The sequence below is a fragment of the Girardinichthys multiradiatus genome, chromosome 18, assembly GCF_021462225.1.
Source record: "Girardinichthys multiradiatus isolate DD_20200921_A chromosome 18, DD_fGirMul_XY1, whole genome shotgun sequence".
NCBI classification, from domain to species: Eukaryota; Metazoa; Chordata; class Actinopteri; order Cyprinodontiformes; family Goodeidae; genus Girardinichthys; species Girardinichthys multiradiatus.
The window spans coordinates 14,149,494-14,167,677 of NC_061810.1; the positions used below are offsets into that span (position 1 = coordinate 14,149,494).

The window sequence follows — 18,184 nt, forward strand, 5'->3', positions numbered from 1 at the left end:
GAAAATTACCAAATTTTATAAGGCAAAACATATAATAAATACTGCCTAGTTGCCTTACATCTATTTAGTGCACTTATGACAATAATTTTTAATTAATCTTTTACTCTTTAAGTTAAATTCCTGAAATGGAGGAAGGTTATTCCAAACTGCACCACAGGAAAAACAAGTACCAGTCCACACTTACGAATGCACGGCATTATGTTTCGAAATCAATTAATACAAATAAAAGATTAACTGGCACACAGTACTGAGCTGTAAAATGTTGAAATAAGTCATACTCATGTTTGCAACACAAATTACATTTTTTACTTCTCTTTCAGCCATACCTCAAATTAGACGAAAATAGATCCTCCCAATATCATTTTTGCTGAATGGGCTATCAATATACCACAAAAAACATCCAACTTACAATAAAAGGTTGTTGTTTACTGGATAAAAAAAAAAAAAAAAAAAAAAAAATATATATATATATATATATATATATATGCTCACATTTTGAAAATGTTATCATTAACCTACAAAAACACACCCTTGTGTTTTCCTCCCTGATAGTGATTGTTGTCTTTTGAAAGCCACTGCCCCCCATTCTTCTCCTCTTTATTCCTTTTTTATACCCCCATCTGTCCTCTGACTACTCAAAGCCCATGCCCTAGGGGGCCTGTAGAGGACACAAAGTGGTCACAGAGAGAGAGAGAAGCAATTTTGCTCAGAAGAAATAGAAAATCAATATATTTCTGACAGGGAAAGAGAAATGTCTGTTTAGATCTTTCCAGACATTCTTCTCTGCTGAAAGCATCCACACCATTCAAAGTGAGAAACAAACTTAACCCCTGCAGGCTGACAGAGATTGAAAGACAAAGAGTATATCTAGTAGGCATTGCAGGCTAAAAGAGAAGAAAGATGCCACTTGGCAAGTCAGCATGGAAACAATGAGGTTATTGTTCAGTAGTTTTAGTCAAAGTCTCCCTCTACTCTCTAAGGGAAGAATGAAAACAAGAAGGCAAGATATGCAAACAACACAAAGGAAAGAAACATGCAGAGGAAAAAAAAACATTTTCTACCTGCATCTTTTCCAGCATATCGAAGAAATCTGCAGACTGAAACAGAAAATAAATAGATTACAAAACATGTTAAACAGCTATAAGAGCTGTCAAACTCCAGTTAGAAAAGCAATAAATATTCATGACACCTAACCCAAATTCAGGTATGTACATCAGCCGAGTCATTACTTTTCTGCCGTACCTAATTCACACCTTCGCAGGTGTTTTAACACAGAACGGCAAACCCTGACAGCCTGAATTTAAAGGTCTCCCTCTGATAGGCACAAACAGAACTCTCCAACTTTACAGTGTCAGGAGGGCAGGGAAGGGCAGCAGGCTCTCACACCCCTGAACACATTCTGATAAGAAACTACTTCCCTTGAAGGCAACACGCCCACAAACACACACTCACACAGACACAAGCACGCCTCGGTCCCTGGGCGGAGGGGAGGGACTTCCACCTTGCCACACACCGAAAAGCTGTGAAGGTGATAATGGTCTGCACGTTTAGGTGCTCACATTCTACTGCACTCATGATGTGCATAGGTGGGCGTTTGCACGGGAGTGTGCACATGTACACACACAATGCACATGTTAAACCCTGATACCAACTTAAACTTCCTGGTTGAGTAAAAATAGGTCAGGTTACAGGGAAAAAAATCACAAAAAGGAATTGCTGAGAGAATGCACAAAAGTATGGTGATGCTTCCTAAAGTTGTACTTACTGAAATTAATTGAACTGCAGCATCTAAACAAGGGAAGCCTGGATATATTTTTAGCTAAACATTCTAAATGCTTTTGTTTCAGGCATCAAAGATTGATTCCAAGACGGTATGCTAATAAAACCTAATAATCACGACCTCTAGTGCTAACAAGCACAAGCACAAACAGAGCTCTTATCAGACAGTTAATATTAACCACTGATGGGCGCTCTTCAGTTCCATGGGTTGACTTGGAAACAGCCAGACAAATAAAAAACGTTTTTTTTTTAGTATCTCCTAAGAAGCGGTTACAGTAACGTGTGCTCTTGTAAGAATATACAGTGCCTTGCAGAGGTTCTCAAATTGCTTGAACTTTTCCAACTTTGTCCCACTAGAACCTGAAATTTTAACATATTTTATTAGGATTTTTTTGGTGCCAATATAGCTTAATTCCTCAGAAATTTGTGGCATACATTTTACATTCAGAACTACAGAGTTAATACTTTGTAGAACCATCTTTTGCTGCTATTACAGCTGCAATGTTTTTCGGGAAGGTCCTTAAAAGCTTTGCCTATATAGAAACTGAAACTTTTACCCATGTTTTTAAATTCTATTTTATTTAAATTTTATTTCACCAGGAACAATCCCAGTGGAGATTCAACACCTCTTTTGCGAGGTAGTCCTGGTAATGATAGCATAACGTTTTTATGTTAAAAACAAGTTGAAACAGATAACATTAAACAAAATGTTAGAACAATTGGTTGTTCAACTTACAATTATGCTGTAATTAGTGTTGGTTAAATTCCGATGAAGTTTGAAGTTGTCTGACAAAATGTGAAAATGCTCAAGGGATGTTCATATTTTTGCAAGGTACTGTAGGTCATACAGTGTTTGGGCAATAAAGATGTGAACATTGTATTTTTTTGCAGTTGTATTAGCTGTGCCGTTATAAACTATTCGTTACGCAGCTACAAGAACTCAGAGCTAACTCATCTTAGCTGTTTGAGAGGAATTCTTAGAGAGTAGACTCCATCCTCAATTTTTAGCTATTTCATGTACAGTAAGCAGAGCATAAAGAGGAGAGTCTTTGTTCATGCCTCACTGTTGTTGGGACCCACAGCCATGGATTACAACATAAAGTCCGGTACAAACTTTTCTGGAACTTTCAAAATAAATTGCATTTACCGACTTCCAGCACAACTTAGGAAGGGGGGGTAACAGCGGACTTCCCGTGAGGTCACTGCCCGTATAAAACCCCCACCTTTCCAATGAATCAATCTTTTCCACCTGGACCCCTCTACGGAGCTGGCAGGAGAGACACAGCATGCTAATGTCTCTTTGCAGGGAAACAGACATAACTCTTCAAACTGGATCCAAGAGTGTCATAAGATCACGCGGTCAAATGCACTAAGTTAAGTACGAATGAATTGCAGTTTGTGTATCCGGTATTCATTCATAAAAAGGGGTAATTAAGGTACAAGCTGACTTTCTCTCTGAGATCTGCAGAAGCGAACTGTTTCCAGAGAAGTCCCAGCAAGCTGAGTGAAGCAGTTTCCTAAAGGAAGAACAACAGGACGCATCACCATGGTTACGGCAGTAACTGTGGAGTTTGGTAGGTGCACAGAGTGAGCCGCCCCACCCAGCAGCTACAAAGATTAGCTGAAGCTAATCTTTTGTTCACAGAGCTTTCTTCAAACTTCGTCGTCGCCGGACAACTTTTTCTCAGCACGGTTCATACGAGGTTAGGTTTGGGCAGAGTGATAGAAATAATTTGGGATGAAATAATCTAAACATTTTTTTCATTTTATGAAGTTTGGTTTTGTTTGTATTGAAACTCAGCGCTCTTAGTGCTAGCAGATTATCTGCTCAGCACACGTGCTCAGTTTGTGTGTTCTGTGTTTTTGTGTTTTTAAAGTTAAGACAAACTTTATTTAAAGGGTGACTTTAAACACAGAAGATCAGCCATAACCCGCTGTCCACGCTTATGCATTTTAATCCTTTTATTAACAGTATTTTAAAGGTATGTGTTTTATTCTGGTGCTAAGCTATTGGCTTCTTTTGTTAGCTTTAAATGCTAAAAGCTAAGAACCGGTGCTTGGCTGCTAAAGAATATTTACCCAAAAAGGTTGTTAGTTTTCAATCTAGTAAAATAATATTCCCTAAACACCATTAAGCCCCATTTCTCCAGAAAGATTTGGTTCTTTTTTTAAATATTTCCTTAAACATTTTACTATTTCCTTAAAAATATTTATTTAAATATTATTTTAATAAATAAAGGCAGCTAATGAGACACCATTGAGAAATGGTCATCCAGAAGGTTGGTTTTATTCAGCAAATCATTCTTTAAAATATTATTTTATTAAAATAATATTTTATCTGATCTTTGATCTTATGATATTTGATCATTGTGAGTGGTTGTCTAAACGTTTGCTGATTATTGCCTAAGTTGGTTCCAAGACTAACTTAACTTCACTCCCAGATTCTTCAAGATAATCCTTGGTTCTCAAACATAAACATTGCATAGTAATGTTGCATCACTCTTTTGGTCATGATTTTCAATAATCTTTAATCAACTTGTTTATATTGTACATAGCCCATTAGTCTTCCCTATTCTTTAATTCTGCTTGGTAGTTTAGTTGGATTGTTTTAGCATAGTAAATAGTTTGTTGATTGAAATATGTTTGACTTTGAGTTGACTTATTTTTGTTAATAAAGTCTTGTATTTTAAGAAATTGTGTGAATTCATTCCATGTGTGTGCAGAGTTTTGCTGTTCAATAATGTCAGAGCTTGGCTCATCCCTTTTGACTTTGTCCTAATACCACCGCCTTATTGGGCTGGTATTCACAGGACAACCCTTAACAGACCGAAATATTATCTGATAAAATATTAATATATATATAGTGACCAATTCACCTAACAGGCATGTCTTTGGACTGTGGGAGGAAGCCACGATCCTGAATATCTGTCGTTTTACCCTTGCTGCCCTGTTTTCTGTTATGTTGGTGTCTTATCATTCTAATTTGTCCTCGATTTTCGCTTTTTTTGCCAACCTTTTCACTTCCGGCTTTTCTTTGTCTGTCTCTCTCGAGCCAAGGCAACATCTGCATCTCTTATCTCCCATGGCAACCTGAAGAGGATGCCACAGACTGGCTGGCAGCCCAGCCTGCATGACTGATTGATTGACTGGCTCGCTGGCTGATAAAATTCACACATATTCATGTTAAGTCATGAACGGTATTGGCCACGAAATTGAAAGAAACGCTAAAAAGAGAATGGGATAACAATCTTCACACCTCGGCCATTTTATCTGTGGGATTAGGGGATATATTGCAGAGTTTAGCTTCTTCAGGCACATAAATTAAAAGATTAAAGGCGACAGCTACATGTACATAGGAGCTCAGACATGTGGTGGTTGTTTGGTCTTTTCCATTTGAAAGGGTAGTTCAGAACTGTGGAAGAGAGCTTCTGTTATAAAATAGTATAATTTGTTACCCTCTTGGTTTCTTCGTTTAGTATAAATCCAGATTAGTTTGATCCAGAGGCTGGAGCTAACAGCTAGTCTGAGAGGATGCAAGACCAAAGCAAACTTCTTAAACCATGAATCTAAAATTAAGTCATATGTCCAAACTTATGTTAAGACTGAATTATAACAACCTCTGAGTTGTTCTAATCTTTGCTTTCAGTTGTTATTTATAAAGAAGTCTGTGACTATCTAGATATGAAAATGGAAGTAGGGTGTGGTGTGCCTCCTGCGATTTTTCTGTGTAAAACGTACTGAAGCATTTTCAGTCAGTAGCAAAGCTACTTCTATTTCCTGTGTTAACACCTATCAGTTTTGGCTGCAGCGTTTTTTACATAAATGGTGCCCTGGGCGAACTCTGCCATGCACAAAAAGTACATGAAGTAGTTTGCCTTTTCTCAACAGCAAGCAGGGGGTGCCAAATCACCAATGACTGTTGCCCTGGGCAACTGGCTGCATTGCCCATATCAAAACAACACCTCTGAGCTTCAGTGTAAATAAGCACCTAATGTAAATGTGGCTACGGATTACAGATTCATAAAAAAGCATTTGCATAAACCCCCAATGCCTTTTAGACTGGAATTTTTTTAAGACAGTAGAAGTTCACTATGATCCTTCTCAGAATAGCAGTTGCCTTCTGTCCACTAATCTGGATTTATACTAAATCAAGACACCAAGAAAGTCCGTAGGTATATTTCTAACTTCTTACAGCCTTTTAACAGAAACTCACTTCAAAAATCCAGAGCTATCCCTTCTCTTCAACAAACAAACAAACAAATCATCTGGTCAGGAACATCTGCACTGTGTGAATTATTGCATGTTATAGCAACACTAAGGAAGTGGAACCTCAATGTGAGGATTCCTGAGCAAAACACAGATCAACACTGTCACACACATTGCAGCTACAGTGAGGATTTACATTTGTAACAAATAGCGTAGTTTTTGATTGGTTATGAAAATGATGGTTCACATGTGAGAGTAAACCGGCTATGAATAGGACTGTGAAACTACCGGAGATCAAGGTGCCTCCAAATCAGTTAAACCCCCGGTTTTCTATTGTTTTTAATCTGCATTGGTTTATCTGATTAGCCCTACAGGTCAGTTTTAAACTTTTTAAATTGACCCAACCTTAAAAAATATTACCACAATTATAGATGTATGCAGCTGGGTTTGTTCGGAAGTTTAACAGAAATAAACAATATTTCTGTATTTTAAGTTGCACAGTTCCTGCTACGCTGTCTTTACAATAAAACCATCATGTTTGCATGGATTTCCCTTGTGGACAATGACGTTTTACGAATATAACTGAACTCAAAATGCTAAGATGTCTAAGAAAATTAAAAGCATTTCCTGCATCTTGCATTTGAGGCTGTTGGTATGAAATTTAGCTCAACACTTTGATCTGAAAACATTAGTTATCAATTTGATTTCATTAAGAATCTATTTTAGAGTTTTTACGGGCAGTCAACTCAGACTTACCACCTCAACAGGACTTGCAACATCGTCTTTTGTCTTTTGTCCATGTGTTCTCATTTTTTCCCTCTGCTCTCAGTCTCAATCATCCTCTATTTTTGCCTCAACAGCCGAAGCTCCAACAAGAAAATCAAACCAGGTGAGTAACTGTATGAACAGGTCAATCCAGTGTGTTTGACTCACACAGTAGCAGTACTAAAATGGAACAGGTTTACAGTATGCTGTGTCACCTTGAGTGTATTAAAAGAAGTACTTTTTTTATAGGTTTACACAGAGCCTGCATCATCATGGATTGCTAATTTACCTGAATTACAGGAAGTTGAGAAACAACATTAATGTGCTGGTGTAAAATATATATATATATATATATATATATATACACATATATATACATATATATATATAAATGTACACGGCTTATGAGAAAAAAAATCTGACTTTCCACCACTATTGCAGTGCAGTAGCAACAAATAGGAGTGTTATAGGGTAAGAACGCTGTCAAAAACATTGTGTATGTAAAGATGGAAATGTGTGCATATTAGTCAATAGTTGTGCATAAGTAAAATCCAAAAGAGGTATTGTATATTTTCTCTATAAGAATACAAAATAAAATGCTACAGCTTCATCATTGTATAACTCCACCGACTATATTCTATGTTTTAGTTTTGTATTTCATAAAAATAAGAACAATGCTTTATTTATAATACTCTTGATTTCCCCCCTATCTCCCCTCTGTTCCTAATATTCCTTTTAGACTGAATTATCTCCCATTCTGGCACTACGTTTACTGGCGGTGAGGAGTGTGACAGCGCATGCGCAACGCGAATCGACTAACTCTATGCTCCACTAACCAGCCTGAGATCACGTGACACCAAGTCGCTGATGTAAATTCGTATTCTCATAGAAAAGAAATCGTATTGACAAACTGTTATAGCATATTGTATTCATAAAGAATAAACCACAAGTGTAAAATTGAACTTTGTGTTTGTAATTTCTTGAAGCTGTAATATTTTATTTTGTATTCTTATAGAGAAAATATACAATACCTCTTTTGGATTTTACTTATGCACAACTATTGACTAATATGCACACATTTCCGTCTTTACATACACATTGTATTTGACAGCGTTCTTACCCCATAGAGTGTTTACTTTAAACGTCCACTTTTTACAACACTTGCCTTAATAAGAGCTAAAAACCCCAACATATATCTGGAACAATCATTGTTGGAGTGTATAACTTCAAGTTAGTTTTGTAAGAGATTACTGAGATGTCTAAGGCTACATGTTAAAGATGGGCAACAAGCAGTTAGAACATCTTATTTATTTTTATGCTACATTTGAACCTTCGTTTTTTTCAGGATGGAATGATGATACAACACACAACATTATTTAATTTTAAAAACCCGGTGCACAAGTTTGAATTTACTGGGAATTTTCTCTAATCAACTCAGGGTTAAAGTTATATAGACATCATAAAAATTAGGACAAAGGATGCTTGAAGAAAATGTGAGACCATCTGTAAGAAAACTTAAAGTTGAAGCTAAAATGGTGCTTGCATCATTAAAATGACTCAAAGCATATGAATAAATCAACCAAGGACTGGCTGAGAGTTAAGGAATGTGTCCTGGACCTAGTCGAAGCCCAGATCCTGCTGTGAGGTGTAACAGGATGCACATACAACAAACCCCTCAAACTTCTCTCAGCTGAAAATGGAGAATGGGGCAAACTTTCCCCATATCCATGTTACCAGTGTTCTTACTGGAGTTATTTAAGCGTGTTTAAGAGTGACCTAACTTTTTACTTAGTTAGACTACACATTTTTGTTGATATCTTCTTTATCTGTGTTCTAATGTTATTTAATCATTTCTTTGAGTTGAGTGGAACATTGAGTGGAAGTCAAATCTGGGAATTTCTTTTCCTCATTATTTTGCAGACTGACCATAACATTTTTTCCAGTAAACATCTGGTTTCTACATGTAGATACACGCCAGTTTCAGCCAAGCTTTAATTTTGGAGCTGGTACTTCTTTCTTTGTTAGCAGCGTATTAGTCTATGTTAAATTTCTTCTATGACATGCAAAATGGATTTAAAATTAATAAGGCAGCCTAATATTAAGCTTTTGAAATTTCCCAGCCAACCTTAATGAATACTTGTCGACAATGCTTATAAGTGAGGTCAGTGGGAGAATCATTAGCTGTACCAATTCTGCTTAGAAGAGTGATCAAATTCCCAGTTGATGGCCAGGAAAGGATGTGATGTCTCTGGATTATTGGGTGTTTGAATAGTTTTTGGATTGTATGGGTAAGAGAAGAGAAAATCCATGTCCAAATCCACAATCCATGTGTTTACCAAATTTCAGTTTTAAAAATCATTGAAGTTGTTTGTTGTATAATCAAACCACCCCAAAGAAAATTCATCAAATAAATCATTGAAAGCCCCAAATTATTATGGCATTCATAACTGTGATAAGTGGATGTAAGCTTCTGAGCGCCACTGTAGATGGAAATATAATTAATGCATATATTGCATATGGGTAAATCTGTCCATTTATTACTGGAATAGAATAAAATAGAATAGAATATAAATCCCTTTCTTGTGGGTAAATTCAAGTATTAATCTATAGTGTTCTAATCCAATGTTAGCAAATCTTAATCAGTTTGCTTATTATAGTTTGGATGTTTAAAGTAAAAAGTAAGTAATATATGAAGTCCTATTCCAGATAATGTTTAAGCTTGTTGAGGGATAAATATTGAAATAAATGTATATTATTCTTTTGCACAACAGCATGAGTAACATAATGGATTCCACCACTCATCTCTGCTATTCACTTTATTTCTCTTTGTTCACTTACCTCTGACTTGAAACACATCCTCTAACCTCTTCACTAAAGGAGAAAACACTGATGCTGTGTAGTAATACTGAAGCTTTTTCCAGAAACTGAATACATAATTTATTACAAATTACCACGGCATATTTCATTAGCCTGTCTCATGTTTTCAAACAGAAGCAATGGATTTGATACATATAGTGATTATAAGAGTTTTCTAACATTTCAAGTCTTGCAATAAAGTCATCTAGCTCACAGCAGAATTGTTAGTTGCCAACTGATAATTACCAGAAATCAACCACACATCAAACATAAAAATCGTGTTTTCTGGTTTGATTCTATGTTACTTTCACATACCACGTGTTCCCTTGCACATAAAGGCTTTTTTCCTGTCAGTCACTCTATACAACCTCACTTTGTGCTGTCTTCAGCTGATCAGGAATGATAGTGCACTACAAGGTCAACATAATGCAAAAAATGGCTCCCTCTTCCAGAAGCCGGCATCGGTTTCCTGTGTAAATATCCTGCCTTTTATCACTTTGAAGAGAAAAGAAAAACAGCAACTCCTTAATGACTTTCAAGAAAACAGTGCAGTATGAGTAATACATGTCTGGAAATCAACACATCTGAGAGTCTCTTATGAGTAGTAAAAAGCATTCTCTTTATGTACAGCTCAGTAATGTGTCAAAACACAAGTCAGCGCCTTTAATCTGATCTTTAAAATGTATTTAAACTCCACATTTTCCTGGGATATTTTTACAGTTTGGTTGCTGTGACAGCGCAGTTTCTCTGGAAATTTATAGTCGAGATATCATCAGTCTCAGAGTAAAGCCGTCTTTCTCGACTGCATCATGATTTGGTTTATCTAGCAGGATGATCTGACTGCAGCTCTCCCCTTTATATGGAGTCCAAATAATCAAGTAGGGAGGAGCTGGTATGAGATTTTCATAGCAATGAAAAACTTGAGTAAAACTATCACAGTTTTACTTAATTAAAATAATAATAAAAAACTTTCTAATTGCTTTTATTTAAAACAAGAAAAATGATCTAACTGTTGATTAATACAGTTAAAATAATGTTATGTATAACATTTATTTAGTGCTGTTTTCTTTCTGATACAAATTAAGCAGTATTTCACAAGTAAGCGGGCATATTGTACAGAACAAATGTACCTTTGTTTGCAATTCTGCTCTAACACTGAGGTGCAACAAGCTAATAGCTAGTCAATTAGTTGGTCTATCCACTGTGGTAGCCCTCCTGTAGTCCACTGCTTAACAGACATACCGCTCAAAGTCCTCTGTGGCCATCCTATGTTTTTTTAATAATCAGACAAATTACCAAACACATAAATTTATGTTTTTTATAAATGAGGAAAACGTATGGTAGCCAACTGGCTAGTAGTGCACAGTGAAAGGTAAGGCAGAGCCAGAGCTGTGTTTTTCTGTACAGCAATATATAAACAAGCATGTATGCATGTATGTTCAGTATATATGGATGTATGTATTAGCTGTATTTAGTATTTATATGTTACCTGCTATGGGACAAGGGATGAAAATTACCTGTTTCGCTAACTTTGACATATTTACATCGTCGCTTCTTACTGAAGTTTATAAATATGCACCCTCCTTTCAAATAAATACACTGAAATTTAAGCCAAAACTTCAGCCACACCACTGCTTTTTCTGACATCTTATTTCAAAAACTTTAAATCGTGAGAACAGCATGATGGAAAGTTTTGAATCAGTTTTGAGCTGTTTTGAAGGCATATTTACAGGTAAAACTGCAAATAAAATTGGATAATTTAGAGAAACACAAAACCCGAGAACCAGTGATTTTTCCTAGATTCAGCTAAACGAAGGTACCCCACATTAGAGGGGAAATAAAGGCAACATTGGAGTATTTCAGTAGGTTTAGAAGAGACATTAGAAAAGTGTTCAAGAATGAACTTTTAATAATTACTGAAATCCCAAACTAGTCCACTTTAATTCATTCATTATCTCAAGAATTTCTGTTATAAAACACAGATTTACATTTTACCATAGGAGGCACGAATCTCAAGTTCCTGCATTAGAGGTTTCGTACTACCTCTTTATTTTCCCTTCCTCCAGAACTAATCCCTTTTTTAATGTCAAGCACAAATGGAAAGCAGGGATTACAGCACTCCCTGCCTGAAAGATCAAATTTCAGTTTACTCAAACAAACCAACACTGACTGAAACCAGAAATAAGGAAAATAAACATAAAGAAGATTACTAAACCTAATTTTAAATGCTTGCCCTTTTATAAATGTCTCATTAAACATAAGAAAAACACATTATTAAATAAGATAAGCTGGGATTTTACTTAATTTATCATTGTAAAAAAATTTTTTAATGTTGTCATTGTGTTTCAGCTTTAAAAATAAGTAATTTAAATGACATAACACCAAACAGTGTCAGTACATGTAAAATCTTGCTTTGCTTTCAGAAGGCTATGATATGGATGTCACACTGTAGATATAATACCTGCATATTATATATACCATCATTTCCATGGAGGATTTTCGTTTGTGTCATACCTTCATGCTGGGTGGTGCAGTGCGAGGGGGAGAGGGGGGGCATTCTCCCAGAGGGACGCTGGAGATGTTCAGCAGTTCCTGTTTCCTAGAAACACAAAGACAAAGAGAAGAATACACAGCTTTAATTTATTCATATCTGTGATTGACAAAATGTTCACAGGGTCATACATCCGTGCTCTGTGTTCCTTAGGCTTGCTAAAAATGAGACCGTCATTTAAGTGTGAAAAACCACGGAACCTGAAAAGGCTCCTAACGATGAGTAAGCTTGCACAGATCTTGATATTTCAACGTTTAACTAAACAGAAAATACATTTGATTTTAGCTAGCTGTTTATTTTCTATATATTTAAATTTTGAGTTCATTTACTGCTTTTTATTTAACTGACACTTTGATCTGAGCATTTACAGTGTTGTGCTCAAACACAAATGAGCATGTTGTTGGGAGAACTATGAACAAGATCTTATAACCTTTACGGAGAGCTTTGAACTATGCAGTTCTCACATGACAAACCTAAACTGAGCACAGCTCTCCCTAGTGATATTAAACGCCACTCTTTTTGGGAGCAAAGGTTCTACAACGGTGACAAAATAGAACTACTTTCCAGAAGAGTTCCAGCATACATTTCAAAGGTAAAGTCTTGCTCCCTGCTTTGACTGTGTGCCGACATACTTCAGGCTGCAATGTACACTTATTCGTATCTTAATGGACCTAGCACATATAATATATTTCTCTCTCCTCCCCTTGCCCCTTACTATTAAAAGCTATATATTATGCTAACTTTGTCTGTACACTGTTTGTGCAAATATTGTGCAGCGCCTGCTGCAGGCAGGGTATGATAACAGCTGTGAGTTTACAGGTACAGCAAACTCACAGTAACACAAGGAAGTGTCAGCTCCAGGTGATCAAGATTTCATTGAAGTGGAAAAAAAGCCTTCTTCTGATTTGAAATGGATATTAATTAAAGTCTTAAATATCACATTTTCTACCAAAATTCAGACTCATTTTGAGAATATGAGCAATGTAAAATCATATTATAAGCAACCATATCTGATTATAAAAAAAAAAAAAAGAATCTACTTCAGATTTTATTTCAAAAAGGTCAGACTCCTCTGGGGTCCATTTTGTGCTTCCCTGTGCTCTACAAAAATCATATTATATGTTTATTTTTTCTGTGTAAAATTTTGTCAAAAAGTTTATTTATTATCAATTCCATATATACAAATTGGAAAATTAGATTTAGAAATATATTAACATATACATATGAATAAAAAAAATACCTTCCCTTTGTCAAAAACAATAAAACAGACATTCAGAAGGGATTTAAACAAAAGGGATTTTTAAAGACATCATTTTAATGGTAGTTTAATTAGAAAAATGCACCTAGAGCAAGAGTCAATGGCACAAAAATGGCAAAGGGATGCAGATTGCCCCATTTAATTTGAAAGGCATATAGAAGACGAAGACGAAGACAAAAATGAAAATTCCCTGTTAACAAAAACAAACAGACCTAACTTAATAAAATTTGCATAAAAACAGCAAACGTGCAAATATAAAATTTAAAAACACAAAATAAGTCAAAGGACCCAGGAGGATTGAGAGGTGCATTGTGAAAATGAATGAACTCAACTTTAACCACTGCAAACTAATTTAACAACTAGTTCTTGTTAAGCCTGAATCTGCTCAATGCTGTTTGCTCCTTTAAACTGTACTCACAGTCAACAAGTATGTTCTTTTTTATTATGCCTTGGATTGTTATTGAATTTGTCAGACTTTATTTTCCATTCTGAAAGTGAAAGGTTTGTCCATTGAAGCAAAATTTACAGGCTTTTTAAACTATATGAGTAGTCTTATTCAATGCTATAATAAAAATATAGCACAGCACGTGGTAGCTTTCATAGCCCAATAATACAGCTGCCTTAATTCCAATAAAAAGCCACCACAACTTATTCTTTTAAAAAGATAAAAATCATACTTCAGATTTTATTCCAAAGGTTTACTACAGTTTTACCACACATCACAAAGCTCTGACCCTGGTCATTAAGTTCTGTCTAAAGTGGCTGTTAAAGCCAGTGGACTAAAGTAAATTAAAATCCTATGGCTTTTAAGTCACTGCACACCACTGGTTGATTTCAACATTTAATGCATCTCCAATTAAAGGTTTTAGCATGACCTCGCTGGAAAGACGCGAATAAGAGGCTTTCTTCTGTTTTTGGATGCTCCAAGAGGTCATTAGTGTCTAAAAAATTGCTCTCATTTTCCTGCTCTTCTCTGTATCAAGCATAAGTGCACATTAACGATCCCAGACGCCTAAGGTTGAGTTGTAAGTGAGGAGATAAGCTATTTTGAGAAAATCCTCTTAAAGGAGCAAGTGTAGCCATAATATTTTCCTACTAAATACCAAGTCATGAAAAATCGAAAGTAATCCAATTTAGCTTTAAAATCAAAGCTAGAAAATGTGTTTAAAACATTTAACATTCTCTTTAAATCTACTGAGGTGTATGGCGAACCGCCCAGCAGGGCTCATAGTGCATTAATATTATTTATTATTTTGTCTGCATTGATATACACTTAATGTACCTATAAGAAACAGACAAAAAAACTGATGAAATATATAAATAACTTAAATATCTGTGAAATAATGTTCAGTGGCACAGGGACTACAAAGATCCATGAACCATATCTTCCTGTGCTTATGAAACAGTTTTGATTTTTGCCTGTTTCAACATTTATCTGAAGACTGCCCTGATTTACTGATGTTGCAGAGATTTGAAAAGCCAATCATTAAAGTTCAGGACATAAAGACAGACAGATTACATTGAATGTACATTCACCAGCCAATTTATTAGGTACACCTTGCTAGTACCGGGTTGGACCCCCTTTTGCCTTCAGAACGGCCTTAATCTTTCGTGGCATAGATTCAACAAGGTACTGGAAACATTCCTCAGAGTTTGGTTCATATTGACATAATAGCATCACACAGATGCTGCAGATTTGTCGGCTGTTCATCCATGATGTTAATCTCCCGTTCTACCACATCCCAAAGGTCCTCTATTGGATTGAGATCTGGTGACTGTGGAGGCCATTTGAGTACAGTGAACTCATTGTCATGTTCAAGAAACCAGAATGAGATGATTCGTGCTTTATGACATGGCGCGTTATCCTGCTGGAAGTAACTATCAGAAGATGGGTACAGTGTGATCATAAAGAGATGGACATGGTCAGCAACAATACTCAGGTAGGCTGTGGCCTTGACACGATGCTCAATTTGTACTAAGGGGCCCAAAGTGTGCCAAGAAAATATCCCCCACACCATTACATCACCACCACCAGCCTGAACCGTTGATACAAGGCAGGATGGATCCATGCTTTCATGTTGTTGACGCCAAATTCTGACCCTACCATCCGAATGTCGCAGCAGAAATCGAGACTCATCAGACCAGGCAACGCTTTTCCAATCTTCTATTGTCCAATTTTGGTGAGCCTTGTGCGAATTGTAGCCTCAGTTTCCTGTTCTTAGCTGACAGAAGTGACACCTGGTGTGGTCTTCTGCTGCTGTAGACCATCAGCCTCAAGGTTCGACCTGTTGTGCATTCAGAGATGCTCTTCTGTATGCCTTGGTTGTAACGAGTGGTTGTAACCGCCGTACCCTGGGTATTTTCTCGTTTTTGGACCATTCTCTGTAAACCCTAGGGATGGTAGTGCGTGAAAATCCCAGTAGATCAGCAGTTTCTGAAATATTCAGACCAGGCCGTCTGGCACCAACAACCATGCCACGTTCAAAATCACTTAAATCACCTTTCTTCCCCATTCTGATGCTCTTTTTGAACTGCAGCAGATCATCTTGACCATGTCTACATGCGTAAATGCATTGAGTTGCTGCCATGTGATTGGCTGATTAGAAATTTGCGTTAACGAGCAATTGGACAGGTGTACCTAATAAAGTGGCCGGTGAGTGTATATCCAATGTGCTGATGAACCAGAAGTGACATGTTTGGAGAGGAAACCTGTTTTAAATCACTTCGGCTTCAGCAGCTGAATGATTTAAAGCGGGCAAAGTTGAGTTTTAATGAAGAGTTTAAATGTAAAATGAATAAGCATCATCTTTCCTTTTAATTAGCTGCAGACATAAACGATAGTAGCTCTCCTTTCGCTCTGCTGAGTCATGTGGTTGAAAGCGGCAAAGGTGAGGTGCTGAATTAGGTGCAGAATAATAAAAGAACATGAAATAGAGAGCACAAAACACAGAATTTCCGTAAGATGGCAAGAACTGAAAAAAAAAAAAAAAGGAAAATCGCCAAAAGGGAAGTCATTTTAGGGCAAGCCTTTTTTCCCCAACAGTCTCAGGATTAAACAATGCACAGCTGTGTTCCTGTATATCATGTAGTTGTTTGTCAGGTCTAAGTAGTCAAGGTAGAACACTAAAAAAAGATCACAAGCTATCACAGACTGAGGGTGAATGTAGGACTGAACAAAACACAAGTTTTTGATGTGCATTGTGTACAGTTCTTTCTTTGTTCCCTTTGGATGGCAGGTTTCCATGTCTGACCCCCAAAAAGGAAAAGCTTATAGGGACATTTGTCTCTGGGGTGGATCTGTGCAGATGTGCAACTAAAATGACAGGAATCTTTCTGCCTTTGGCTGTCACACATGTGACTACATGTAGGGTAGTTTAAGTAGTGTAGGACAGTGGACATCCATGTACTGAATAGAGTTACAACAATAATATTATTCAGATTTTCTGTAAAATCCATCAAACTTTAATCAAGATAAAATCAGTCCTTACAAGCACAAGCTTCCAGATACATGCCTTGCTAGAAAAATTATATGTATATTTTTAGTCGCCAGTTAGTTGGCCAGTAGCTTACAAAACACTCACACTGATTACACTACATATCCCACAATGCACCACAACCTCTACACACAGTTCAGCTCATAGGTAAACATGGGTCTGGGTGCATCTATTCCTCTGTGCAGATGCAGTTAAAGCATTTTAGGCAAAGCAAGTTACTCCTGCTGCGCTACCAAATGCACTTTTTGGTGATTAGCTGAGCAGGCTGCACAGTGAGCTCATATGGCGCTTCGCTGACTTTGAAACGAAAAAAGTAATCTGAAACTGTTTGTAATCTGTTCGGTTTTGACGTCTGGAGAGCACCAGCAAACATCACCAAACAGTACACTCAAGGCAAGGTACGACTCCAGGTATCCCACACAATTTTCCCCTTTATTCCCAAATCGATGCCCCAGCTCCTTGTCCAAACTGCTCGAATGCTCTGCCTGTTTGACAGTACTACTTACTTGTGCAAGCAGCTGACCTCTGTGATGAAGATGAACAGGATGACACACATAAGTTGTCTTACTAATGCACTCCTCAATGGTATTCTCAGAATTTTTCAAAAACAAGAAATAACCTTTAATGTCCCTCAGTAGAGAAATTCAAGCATTCTAGATATTTAATTTTCCACAGCCCAGAACTAGTAGCAAACATTAATGAACTTGTTGCCAAGAAACGATGCCAATCATCCGTCTCAGACAAAATGTCACAAAGAGAGAAAACAAAATGATGTCATTGTCTAAATGTTGTGGTATAAAGTGGTTTCCGTTTCCTTTTGCAATTCTCTGCTACATCAATTTTCTGTTTATAAAAATCTTTTCACCAGCTTTTTATTCTGCTCATGGTTGACTGTATTTTTAAAGTAAAACATATTCGTCCTACTGAGAACAAATACATTTGACTTGGGGTGTGGTCCATGTTTTAAATTTTGGCTCCTTTTGTTATTGGGTTTGACACCCCTGGCAAACTGCAAATGTTCAGAGTGCTTCAGTACAACCATTTTTATGTTTCTTGTTATTTTCTTGCATTCTGACAAGCTACAATAAAATATTTGACACAGATTGGCCACAGAAGTCTAGGTTCGGATCTGGTAATGACTTTACACCTCAGCTGAGAGCGTTAGTTGGTAGCCAGAACACCACTGGGATTAGCTGTTGTTAGAGTAACCACTATTAGGAATAGAAGCCAATGACAAGGTATTTTGACAAGGCCCAGCTGTTTTTGTAAATTCAA

At 36.7% G+C, this 18,184-nt stretch overlaps 1 protein-coding gene across 6 annotated transcripts in view; it reads right to left on the bottom strand.

Annotated features, from left to right (window-relative positions):
* rap1gap2a (RAP1 GTPase activating protein 2a) overlaps positions 1-18,184 on the bottom strand; it is a 126,122-nt gene that overhangs the window by 21,099 nt on the left and 86,839 nt on the right. For 5 of the 6 annotated variants that reach the window (XM_047391688.1, XM_047391687.1, XM_047391686.1 and 2 more), the window contains 2 exons: positions 12,121-12,205; positions 1,062-1,097 (listed from right to left, as the gene is read on the bottom strand). In XM_047391688.1, coding sequence (XP_047247644.1) covers positions 1,062-1,097; positions 12,121-12,205 — 121 coding nt within the window. Of the gene's footprint in view, positions 1-1,061; positions 1,098-1,242; positions 1,293-12,120; positions 12,206-18,184 lie in introns of those variants that run through there. The other variant, XM_047391691.1, reaches the window with a different exon arrangement.